Source organism: Nicotiana tomentosiformis, chromosome 11, assembly GCF_000390325.3.
Source record: "Nicotiana tomentosiformis chromosome 11, ASM39032v3, whole genome shotgun sequence".
Taxonomy (NCBI): domain Eukaryota; kingdom Viridiplantae; phylum Streptophyta; class Magnoliopsida; order Solanales; family Solanaceae; genus Nicotiana; species Nicotiana tomentosiformis.
Genome location: NC_090822.1, coordinates 9,912,527 through 9,924,137, shown reverse-complemented (window position 1 = coordinate 9,924,137; position 11,611 = coordinate 9,912,527). Strand labels below are relative to the sequence as shown.

The 11,611-nt window shown below is 33.9% G+C and overlaps 1 protein-coding gene across 2 annotated transcripts; it reads left to right on the top strand.

The window, feature by feature from the left end:
- The first annotated feature begins 4,558 nt into the window (after positions 1–4,558).
- Positions 4,559–11,371, top strand: LOC104090666 (omega-6 fatty acid desaturase, chloroplastic). Of its 2 annotated transcripts, none has more exons than XM_009595826.4 (10): positions 4,559–4,787; positions 4,892–4,946; positions 6,482–6,726; positions 7,391–7,534; positions 7,648–7,799; positions 8,493–8,615; positions 8,707–8,884; positions 8,996–9,114; positions 10,070–10,184; positions 10,916–11,371. In XM_009595826.4, the coding sequence occupies exons 1-10, from the start codon at positions 4,749–4,751 to the stop codon at positions 11,075–11,077; spliced, it is 1,332 nt and encodes a 443-aa protein (XP_009594121.1). In that variant the 5' UTR covers positions 4,559–4,748; the 3' UTR covers positions 11,078–11,371. The 2 variants fall into 2 exon arrangements, with proteins under 2 accessions (XP_009594121.1, XP_009594122.1); XM_009595827.4 differs by having other exon boundaries at positions 4,604–4,787; positions 6,488–6,726.
- The last annotated feature ends 240 nt before the right edge of the window (positions 11,372–11,611 follow it).

The following is an 11,611-nucleotide window of genomic DNA, read 5'->3' as shown; positions in this document are numbered from 1 at the left end:
TTTTTACTATAAATTTTTCATAACATTTTGAATTATTAATGATTTTAGTAGTTTTATATAAATTTTAATTCGAAATTTTCAAAGGTTTTATATTCGAATTTGTGATAAAAATTTAAAAAAAAATCTTGATATCCGAATTGTGCCACATAAGTTAGAACCGAATAAAAGCTAGTAATCAAATATCATTTGTTATTGCCTTTTGCTAATTAAGCTTTTTGGTATAAATTGATGTGACGGGGTGAATGGGAATGAAACAAATCTGTTTGCCTGGATTTTTTTTAATTTTATTTTTGAAGTGTGGGACATACTTTGGTGCCATATGCTAAACTTTTGGTACTAAAGTGGCAACACCACTAATATAGTGCATCAAGATAAATTGATTAACATGAAGGATTGTGTTGGGTCATATACCTCCGACTTTAATTAGATATTTCGGGTTTGAGTTCTCTAATTAAAAAAATCTTGATATGGAACATCACCTCTTTCAATGGGCCTTCGTGACGTTAATCCAGAGGGCGAAGTGCTGCAATAGTCACTTTTAAATCCGCTATTTAAAATATATCCATAGTTTATAATATATTTAAAGATTAGCCAATTCACCCAAACTTTAGGATTAAGTATCTTGAATTTAGAAATTCAGTACTTAGTGTCCTGAATTTCTGAACCACTAATTTAAAGTTTAGGACATAAGATTCGAACTCTATGACACAATTTTCGAACATTAGGACACGATGTCCTGAAATTTGAATTTTGAGGTTTAAACTCCAGGACGTCGTGTCCTGAAATTTGAGCGAAATTGATTAATCTTTAAATACATTATAAACTGTGGATATATTTTTAAAAACATGCTTAAAAGTGGCTACAAGATGTCATTTTCACGAATCCATATTAGTGAGAATGGCAGAAACGAATATCAAATACTAATGAGAAACTAAGAAAAAAGAGATACATTAAGTAGGCGTTTGGACATAAGAATTGTAAAATTCGAAAAAATGGTGAAAATTTTGTTCAAGTGAAAATGGTATTTGAAATTTAGAGTTGTGTTTGAACATAAATTTCAGTTTGGGTTGTTTGTGAAGTTTTATGAGTGATTTAAGTGAAAATTTTGAAAAATAACTTTTTGGAGTTGGAGTTATTCAAATTTTTGAAATTTTTCAAAATGTATATTTAAGTGAAAATTGAAAATTTTATGAACAAACGCTGATTTCGAAAAAAAATGAATTTTTTTTGAAAAAAACTTCAACCAAATTTTATGTCCAAACGGGCCTAGTAACTATTTGACACAATGACGTTACAACCTATGATACAATAATAGAGCATGACGAGTTTGTAAGGATATACTGAGGAATATTTTATTTTTGTTCACTTGTGTAAATACTAGAGTATTATCTTTTTCGAGCATTAATGAACTCTTTTGTATGCACTTCAATTATTCGATCACGTACTTGTAACCTTTTAGTTGTAAGGTAGTATGAGTAAATTTGTCCACCAAATATTCGGCAAATACAGAAAATCACCTAAAAGATTTTTTTTATTGAAATTTGAACCTTAATCCTCTATTATTTTTCATCCGACATCATTTATTACTAACCCACCTCCTTGGATCCAAAATCTAAAAATTTTACACTAGGAAATAGATACAAAATGAGCCTTTTCTTCCTATTTTCCCTTTCCTTGCGAGCTATTTCATGTCGTAGATTTATTTTCAAGGAATAGGGAACTTTTATTACCTCAAGCAAAGTTCCAATATTAACATTTTACATTATCATCTGTGTACACATTTAGGAAAGAAAACAAGCACTTACTAGCCTACTTTACCATTCATAATTGCCAAAAATGGTCCTAATTATGCAATCTTATAAGAATGAGAAAAGAATACTAATTATCAAATAATAAATACTTTCATTTGGGCACAAATAATAACGTATTAGTAGCATCACTGACTATTGCAACGTATAGTGATACCACTAGCATATTCTGGTTATTATTCATTTTTAGGGAAAGGAGCTAGATATATATGGGTCATTTTGTCAACTTTTTCTATATATTAACACAAAATATTTAATATTTTAAAGACTACATATGTATATATCACTTTTATACCTGTATGTGCTTTATACGGCTACAGGATTTCTTTAAAAAATATTCATAAGTAGATTTAGCCAAATGTAAAAGGTAAAATCACATTAGGATTACTAGAAGAAAAAGATTTTCAACTATTCAGCTTTTTAATATGGTTGATGCATAATTCTTATAATAAAAGGTTGGAGTATGATTGCGCTACTAGTTGGAACATAACATATCTAATTTTGAGAACATACCTATAAATATTCACTTCATATGAGTTATTTGAAGCAACCACTTCTAATAAAGTTGTTGGTCTTGTTGAGGGTAATCGCGCTTTGATAGATTTATTACTTCGAGTAGGACAAAACATGGACGCAAGATAGAAGTTGGATTTGTATTTTAAAAAAAAACATACTACCTCGAACTCAATCATTTGAGAGTTGTTTTTTTAGAAAATCGTAATTAAACAGTATTAGCAACAAGAATAGGGCATTGTAGGACACAATATCCCTCTCTTTTACCGAAGCTACTATAGGAGAAGCCATATTCAAAAGTAGGGCGTTGTTTGATTTTTTTAACCTAGAGAAAAAAGGGTTTGGCTTTTTACCAATAGCAAAAGGGAGTGTACTACGTACACAAGAATTGGTATAAGTAAAATTTTACAGTGGATGTAAAAAGGCGATTTACATTTGTACTTTAAATATTTAAGTCAATAGGAACGATATTTTCCATGTTAAAGATAGAATACATTAAAGACTCAATATGAAATGATTATTTAAACATATAACACCGACACGTCCACAACTAGAGCTAGAGCCCTAACAATATTGAGCATTTCATAGTTTAGTGGTGTAAAACTTATTGTCAATTGAATGAGAATATCTAACAATTATAAATGTGTTGAGCACACGATAAATGTTCGTTTAATGAATCATGATTCTAATAATGTATCATGGAAACACCACCATAAAGTAACTCAAATTGATGTGTTAACTATTCAATTAAGGTTCAAATTTTAACAGAGTCGAAAGATGATACTAGGTAATTTTTTATTAACGTAAGTCTTTATAGATAAAATTATTTAGTGCTCGTACTAGTGAGAGACATCATAAATATCCGAAAAATTAATAGGTGTGTGCAAGTTGGCCGAAACGTCAATGTGTTAGCATAAACAAGATGAAGCAATTCATCTGAGGTTCGAAACAATACGAGAGAGAATGAACAAAATGCAATTGGATGCACAGAACTGTGGTTGACGAATAAACATGTAAAAGTGGCCTTAATTTGGTAGAAGAGTCAAAATTTGGTAGACAAATAAACTCATGTTCCTAGCAATTTGGAGAAAGATAGAAAGTTGGGAAGATGACATAGAATATTATATCTTTGATTGACTCGTGTTAATCTGCACTTTTACAAATTTCTTATTTCTCATTATGATTAGAGGTTCTAATACGTTACAATTCCAAGTATGATAAGTATATAGTAACCAGAAAAAAAAGGTATATAATAAGATATATCAATAATTTCTTTTTTCAATACTTGTTTAAGAATATGAATTTGCAACAAATTAGTAGAAAAATATAGCTTGATAGTTTTTAAATTTTAACAATATTTACCTTGATAAAACTCTTAAATATTTCTTATAAAATACTTTTTAACACGGCAAATATGTTACTGCTAGATGTTACTACTAGTAATGCATTCGTTAGCATTTATCCGCATTCAAGAGTGTGGTCTACTAATTAGCAAAGTGAGTCATATGAAAAATTAGGTTAAAATCCTATCACAGACAACATTTTTTAGGTGATTGTCATATGCCTAATTGTTGGTGGGAGTAGTTTGCCCGATCCGAAGCTCGTGAAATAGGGCGAAGTGTACTAATAACCACTTTTAGGTATTTAAAACATGTCAAAATTTATAAAGTTTTTAAATTTAATTGTCTCTTCAAATTTCAAACTGTGCAATTTAAACTTTAAATTTTTGGGTGTGAGATTAGGTTATGACATTTTAAAATTTTTGGGTGTGAGTAGAAGGTCGAAATAAGAACGAGAAAGAGGAGGAGGAATAGTGTGACATTTGTCAAATCTTAGTTAAATATTATATAATTTTTAAAAAATTTAATATATTTTAAACCGGGCTTTTAAAATTAGCTACATGGTGCCAATTAAAAGGTGCTCTAAAAATTGGCAAATTGATCATATTTCAACGAGAAATAGTCAAGGTATATGCAAACTGGCCGACGCCACGTTTATAAAAAAAGAAAATATTAGTAATATTTGAACTTTTCAAAAAATTTGTGAACTCTAATGAACCAAGGAAATAGACAAATTACAAATTGACCACAAAAAGTCTGCAAGTATAGCAGCAAGGGGTCCGCAAAATCCTATCCACACTTGGTCCAAGTAGCCATTTTCCGTCCAATTGATTTGCTGTAAAACCTCATACCTCAAACTCAAACTGCTATAAATACCCCCATGTGAAATTTTTAATAGGCTACTACTGCAACACAAATAAAGTTCTTGATCTTTTCTCTACCCTTCACCCTTTATCTTCAAAGAACCAATTTTTTATTGGTTATTTTGGTAAGGGGTGAGGAAAAAAAAGGGCCTAAGAACCATATTAGCTAAGTGGGTTTTTGATTTTGTGAGTTCTTGAACTGCAAATTTGCACTATAATTAGCTATGGCTTGTAGTGTTGCAGACTCTGGTTTCTTATTCTTGGTACATTCCCATTTCTTTAATTCCTTTTTTCTTCCAATTTTTGCTATACTGTTGAATTTTAGTTGTAAGCTTTTTTTTTTTTTTTTTTGTTTCTAATGTCTCAGGCCTCCAAGAAAAGACCAATTCATAGCACTAGAATTACCCAAGTTGCTTCTTCAGGTTTGTATATATATTGAGTTATATGCTTGACATTGTTTTATTGAGCATGTAATTTAAGAAAGAAAGACTTACTTTTGAAGTTTGTGGTTAGACATTTGTAAGGTTATAAATTATTTTATTAAGAGTAAATAAAAAGTCTAAAGTTTCTAAATATAGAAAATTGTCATTCTTTTTGGGACAGAGTAACGTCTTATTTTGGATGGTTGTTATGTATCGTTTCATAATGTATTGTATCGTATTGTACTGTATCGTTTTGATGTATACAATATTTGGATAGAATGTATTGTTTGCCGTCGTTGTATGATGTCATGCACCAATAATATGAAGAATAAAGCTGTAATATTACAAAGAAAAAGTACGAGGTAGAATTATTATATAAAAAGGTAAACTAAAGTATAAAATAGGATTATCTAATAATAAGGACAAAATGAGAGGAAAAAAATAAGTTAACGAGGCGACCACACCAAATCCGTCGTTACATAAAGTGACACTTTTAACATTGTATTTATAGTATCAGTACGATACAATACATTAGGTAACAATCATCCAAACAAGCTGTAAAAGATAAAGTGTGTTCTTGTGGATTGCCTTGTTGCTTCAACTGTGATATTTATTGGGGTTGGGGTTGGGGTTGGGGGGGATGGGGTTTGTGTTTTACTGAGTTTCTTGAATTGAAGCGGGGATTTCTTGATTTGATAGTGGAACACATAAACAACAACTACACCTCGTTCCCAAACAAGTTGGGATCGGCAATATGAATCCTCATTCCTTTCATTTAGCTTAACTCATATCATAGTGGAAGACATAAATGTATTTTCTTTGAATCGTATTTTGCAAGGTTACTTATCGTTGGATTTAATTGTGTAATTGAACACTGAAAGTTAGTGGCTATACTCTGAGGGTTTTCATATGTGTATGTTTCCTCTATGGCTGTTTTTGCTATGAAGGAAAATGTTCTTCAGGAAGTATGTCATTTTCTGGCAACTCGAAATAATATTTTCCTTTGAAATATATTTTCCATTTAAAGGGGAAAAAGGACTTTCTTCACTTATGTTTTTATCCAATAGTCCATTTGAAATAATTTCTTAACTTTAGAGAGTGTTGGATAGTGAGACAAAGTTTCTTCCGGTATGAAAATAGAATCACTAAAATAAAGGCCATATTTCTAATTTAAAATCTATTGACTTTCCTTATTTTTATTTTTTTTATAAACATCTTAACTAATTTGCTTGTTTTAATGAAACAGAAATGGACGCCACAGTATCAACCTAGAAATGTTAATGTTAACAAACATATTCATTATGTATCATGGTTCATCTTGATATTTCTGAAAAGATTTAAAGCAATTTCGCATTTAAGATTATGAATACTGAGATTCTCATGTATTGCGGTTTCAGGCCGAGTTTTAGTAACTACGCTGAAAACCATAACAATAACTAAATCCTTTGATCTCTGTTCTTGAAATTATTGAAGCCTTGCATGGATTCTGCGTTGTGTCTGACCAGCTTTCTGTACGATCTTATGTTTGTGCATAGGAACAGGAACATATTTTTTAAAGTGGGAAAGTCTACCTCAGATAAGATCCAAACAAAAAAGCTGCTTAATTTCTTTGAGAAAGACAAATGTTGTACGAGCTGTTGCAGTTCCGATAGCACCTTCTCCGTTAGACAGTGCAGAGGATAGGAAACGGTTAAGTGAAATGTATGGCTTTAGACAAATTGGAGAACCACTACCTCATAAAGTCACAATGAAAGATATTACTGAAACTCTCCCAAAGAAGGTACTATTATTTCCTCTGAAAAAGGCTTGTGAAAATTTACATATTGCGCTCATTTCCTTTAGAACCTGGTGATTGGCGTTAGTACATTAACTGCTCACACTTCTTTCTTATGAGATGTACTGTTTATGTAAAAGATTACACAAATGAGCATCCAGTCCCTTTTGAGCTAAGTTGCTCTGACTTGGGTGGGGTATCCTGTACGAGTGTGGATCTAGAGGTAAGATCCTTTATGATCTAAAATTTAAGATTCAGGGATAAACATCCGGGGAAGGATACGAGTGTGAGGATTCGGCTATATCTAAAAATAGAGTTATAAAAAGATGTCTAAATTATGAGACATTATATGGTTTACGTACATATAGCTTGTATAGTGAAGTAATTCAAGCTTTTATTCTCAATTTGTAGGTATCCATCTAAAAATCTACAATAGCTTTTGTCTTGAAAAATCAAAATGCGTAATCTTCTCTCTAATTTCTCCGTAGTTTATGGTCAAAGTACCCAATGTTGATTGACCAGATCGGGTATGTGTCCCACACCCATACTAGTGTCGGTGTTGTGTCGACACGGGTGCGGCACCGTAAATGAAGAGTCCGCACACTTTCATTGTTTGGTAACTTGCTATTGATGGCACAGTTTTCATTTTAGATTGTGTTTACTGCATCAGGTATTCGAGATTGACAACGGGAAGGCATTGAAGTCAGTTTTGATATCAGTAACTTCATATACTCTCGGGCTTTTCATGATTGCCAAAGCTCCATGGTATCTACTTCCACTGGCTTGGGCTTGGACAGGAACAGCAGTTACAGGGGTACGTTCTGTAAATCTTTGATTTGTTCTTGCCATTATTTATTTTTTATTTATATCGTTTGCTTAACCATAAAACTCCGACTCATCTTTCTTCTTTTGGTTTTATTTGTGAAGTTCTTTGTAATAGGACATGATTGCGCTCACAAATCCTTCTCAAAGAACAAATTCTTGGAAGATATAATTGGAACTCTGGCCTTTTTGCCGTTGATATATCCCTATGAGCCATGGCGGTTCAAGCATGATCGGCATCACGCAAAAACAAACATGTTCGTCAAATGACCCTTCTCCATTTATTTTTCTTCAAGTTAATTACATCTTTGTTTGTGTCATGAGCTGTGAAATGTCAACGTCTTATTCCATTGTGTTTAGCTGTTCCGGAGATAATTCTGCCTTGCTCCTTTAATACTTGCCAATATTGGAATTCAAGATTTATTTTCTACATTATGTGACCCAAAAACTTTTGCCAACTGATCCTACACAAGTCAGATAATAGGTGTAAATGTGGTTGACAGCTTCAAATAAATGGAAGTCAGCTTCATCGACGTTCAAATTTTGCCTTCGTGTCTAAAAGTGGTATAAAAGTAGTTGCCAGTTTGTAGACTAATGTAGTATGCCAGTTCTTTCCAGTAATGGTAATTAAAAAACAACCACTTTAAGAAATCTTGTCTATCAATGAAAACTTCCCTTGCAATTGTTTAGTATATTAAGACTCTGGCACTCTGTACCCATTATTCATCCACTCACTCCTTTATTTCTGTAACGTAGTTTTTGTGTGGCTATAATAATTTCTCATTAAGGGTAAAATGGGTAACACGAAAAGTTTAAAGTTAAATTGTTTCCAAATATAGAAATGCGTGATTTTTTTTGGAATGGACTAATAAGGAAAGTGTGTCACATAAATTGAAACAAAGGGAGTATGTGAAAACTGTAAATTTCACATTTTTTCCCTCTATTTCCAGGTTGCATGAAGATACAGCTTGGCAGCCTGTTTGGAAGGAGGAGTTCGATTCGGTCCCTGCTCTGAGGAAGGCAATTATATTTGGTTATGGACCCTTTCGACCTTGGATGTCTATAGCTCACTGGTATGCTGCTGTGAAAATTGCCATATTTTCTAATTTCTATGGTTGTCTATAATTTCCTGATTCATATCTACTATATCAAATCTTGATTTAGGTGGCTCTGTCATTTCAATTTGAAGAAGTTCAGACCAAATGAAATTAACCGGGTGAAAATAAGTTTGGGTTGTGTCTTTGCTTTTATGGCAATTGGCTGGCCATTGATAATCTGGAAAACAGGGATTATTGGATGGATTAAGTTCTGGTTAATGCCGTGGTTGGGTTATCATTTTTGGGTAATGACAATTTCTGCTCTCCTGTGATTACTTCTTGGTACGTCATTCTTGAAGATTTGCTCGTTAACACTTCCAGTGCTAATAATTTTTTATTTGATTTCAAACGATCAGATGAGTACTTTTACAATGGTTCATCATACGGCACCTCACATACCCTTCAAAAATTCTGATGAGTGGAATGCTGCTCAGGCCCAGCTGAATGGCACAGTTCACTGTGATTATCCTAGTTGGTAATTGATCTTTCTTATCCTCTTTCTTGTCATTACCGGCAATTCTTAATCTTGCATGAATTAGCTATAAATCTGTAAATACTTTTGTGAGTTGAAGGTGCTAGATAGTTTGTGTATATACTATATAGTAGGTTGAGTGACCAACATTGGAATATATATATATATATATTGTGTATTGTGTACTGTGTAGAGTATAGATATAAATAGGATCTCTTGTATTATAGTTGAGTAACGCATGTCAATAATATATTTCCGGTGCCTTCACTTCTCACTTGGTCTGAGAGCCGGATCCATTCTAATTCTTTGTTTCACGAATGTTGGATCCTCATATATGTTGTTAATGCTCTAGTTGGCAGGCCTAGGTGTGTGTGGGGTGTGTGGGGTGGGGGGGGGGGGGTTGAGTCTCCCACATCGGCTAAGAGATGTGGGACTTGGTCTCTTTATATGGCTTGGGCAGTCCTCACCTCATGAGTGAGCTTTTAGGGTTGAGTTAGGCCCAAGATCCATTTCCTTTTTAGAAGGTTTTCTCAAATGTAAAATCCACACTGCTCCTAAGGTGTGACCTATGTAATTCAAGCTGAAAGGGAAATCATGGGAGTCAGGGTACGCATCCTAGTATAAGACAAAAAAACTAGGTGGCCTTTTCTTATCTGCCTAAATCTTGATGAACTGAGTTACCTGATACCTGTGCTGGTACTCCCGTGGAATAATTGAGGTGTGCAAACACTGCCCTTGGTACTCTCACGCTCACCCGATTGGGTCTACAATTTGAAAATCTTGAGAACGGAGATGGAATTAGTCTAATTTATTAACCTTTCATAGTTGATTGCGTATGATAATGCTTCTCCTATTTGTTTTTTAAAGTTTGCTTTAAGGAACTGTTCTCTCTGCGTTTCTCTTCCCATTTTTGTCTTAGATGTTCATTTGTCTGCTCTTTGCTCTTTCTTTTCTACAGGATTGAGGTTCTTTGTCATGATATCAATGTTCATATCCCCCACCACATATCCCCCAGAATACCGAGTTATAATCTACGGGCAGCTCATCAATCTCTCCAACAGAATTGGGGAAAGGTATTATGAACCAGCAATTTTCTCTCTGACAATGTTTCATTTCTTTTATTGACGTTTTAATCGGGCATCATTTTTTTACTTAGTTCGTCCTTGGGACATTGGGGGGTGGAGGTGGGGAGGTTGGCAGTGGTGGAGCTAACCTATTCGATACGGGTTCGGCTGAACCGAGTGACTTTTACTTAAACTCTGTATTTACAACAACAACAATAACCCAGTATAATCCTACTAGTGGGGTCTGGGGAGGGTAGTTGGTACGCAGACCTTACCCCTACCATAGGGTAGAGAGGCTGTTTCCGATAGACCCTTGGCTCCCTCCCTCCAAGAACTCCCCACATTGCTCTTGGGGTGACTCGAACTTACAACCTCTTGGTTGGAAGTGGAGGGTGCTCACAACCCACTCAAACTCTGTATTTGTATTAAGAAATTCATTAACTATGTATAAATATTTAATCACGAACCCAGTAACTAAGACGAACTATGAATTATGTGGCAAATTCAGAACCCACAAACTGCAAATCCTGGCTCCGCCTCTAGAGGTTGGCACTTGACATTTTCTGCAATGTGCTTTATGAACTTAGACCACCTGTTTTCCTTAACAACATAAAATTCGTCAGATATCTATTAAATATGCGCAATAAGATGTGAAAGCACTGTCACCTCTGTGTGTGTGTATTTACAATCGTTTTGTTTGGTTATTGACAATCTTGTGTTTTGTTCTTGACACCTAACAGTACCTGAACGAGGCTTCATGGAACTGGCGTCTAATGAAGACAATACTGACAATATGTCACGTGTACGATAAGGAGCAGAATTACGTTGCCTTTGACGAAGTTGTCCCTGAAGAAGCCCAGCCGATTACATTCCTTAAAAAAGTAATGCCTGACTATGCTTGATTTGTGTGAGGTTAATTTTCACTTGCTTCATTCTTTGGGGAAGGTATCCTTCCAATTTTTTGGGTCCGGTTAAGCGGTCCGGACCCAAATTTCAAGTTCTCACCAATTTTGGAAGACTTGTTTTAACACATCAGAGTGAGAAATATCTTCTCAGGAAGTTTCTTGGTAGTGTAAGTGTAGTATAAAGTAATTTAAATTTCTCAAGGAAATCACATTTTGTCATCTTTTATTAATAAGTACCCATGAATAACATGTTGCTTATTTAATACCAAAGTTTCATTATATTCTTCTTTTCGAGGTCGATTCAATAGATGGTTGACAGTGATTTCTCTTACGCTGAGTTATTCGTCTATTCGTTGTGCTATTTGTTTCCGTTGTCCTATTACCTTGTTGTTGCAATTGTTTATTGCTTCCTTTTCACTGTTCTTGAACCGAGGGTCTATCGAAAACATCCTCTCTATCTTCATAAGGTAGGGGTAAGATTTGCGTACACACGTTATCCTCCCCAGACCCCTGTATTTGTTGTTGTCTTTG

What these genes read in the sequence shown, in the direction of transcription:
- LOC104090666 (XM_009595826.4), top strand. Translation starts at nt 4,749, where the DNA reads ATGGCTTGTAGTGTTGCAGACTCTGGTTTCTTATTCTTG. An exon ending in GGTTGGGTTATCATTTTTGG is followed by an intron (nt 8,885 to 8,995) that starts GTAATGACAATT and finishes TCAAACGATCAG; the next exon opens with ATGAGTACTTTTACAATGGT. An exon ending in CACTGTGATTATCCTAGTTG is followed by an intron (nt 9,115 to 10,069) that starts GTAATTGATCTT and finishes TCTTTTCTACAG; the next exon opens with GATTGAGGTTCTTTGTCATG.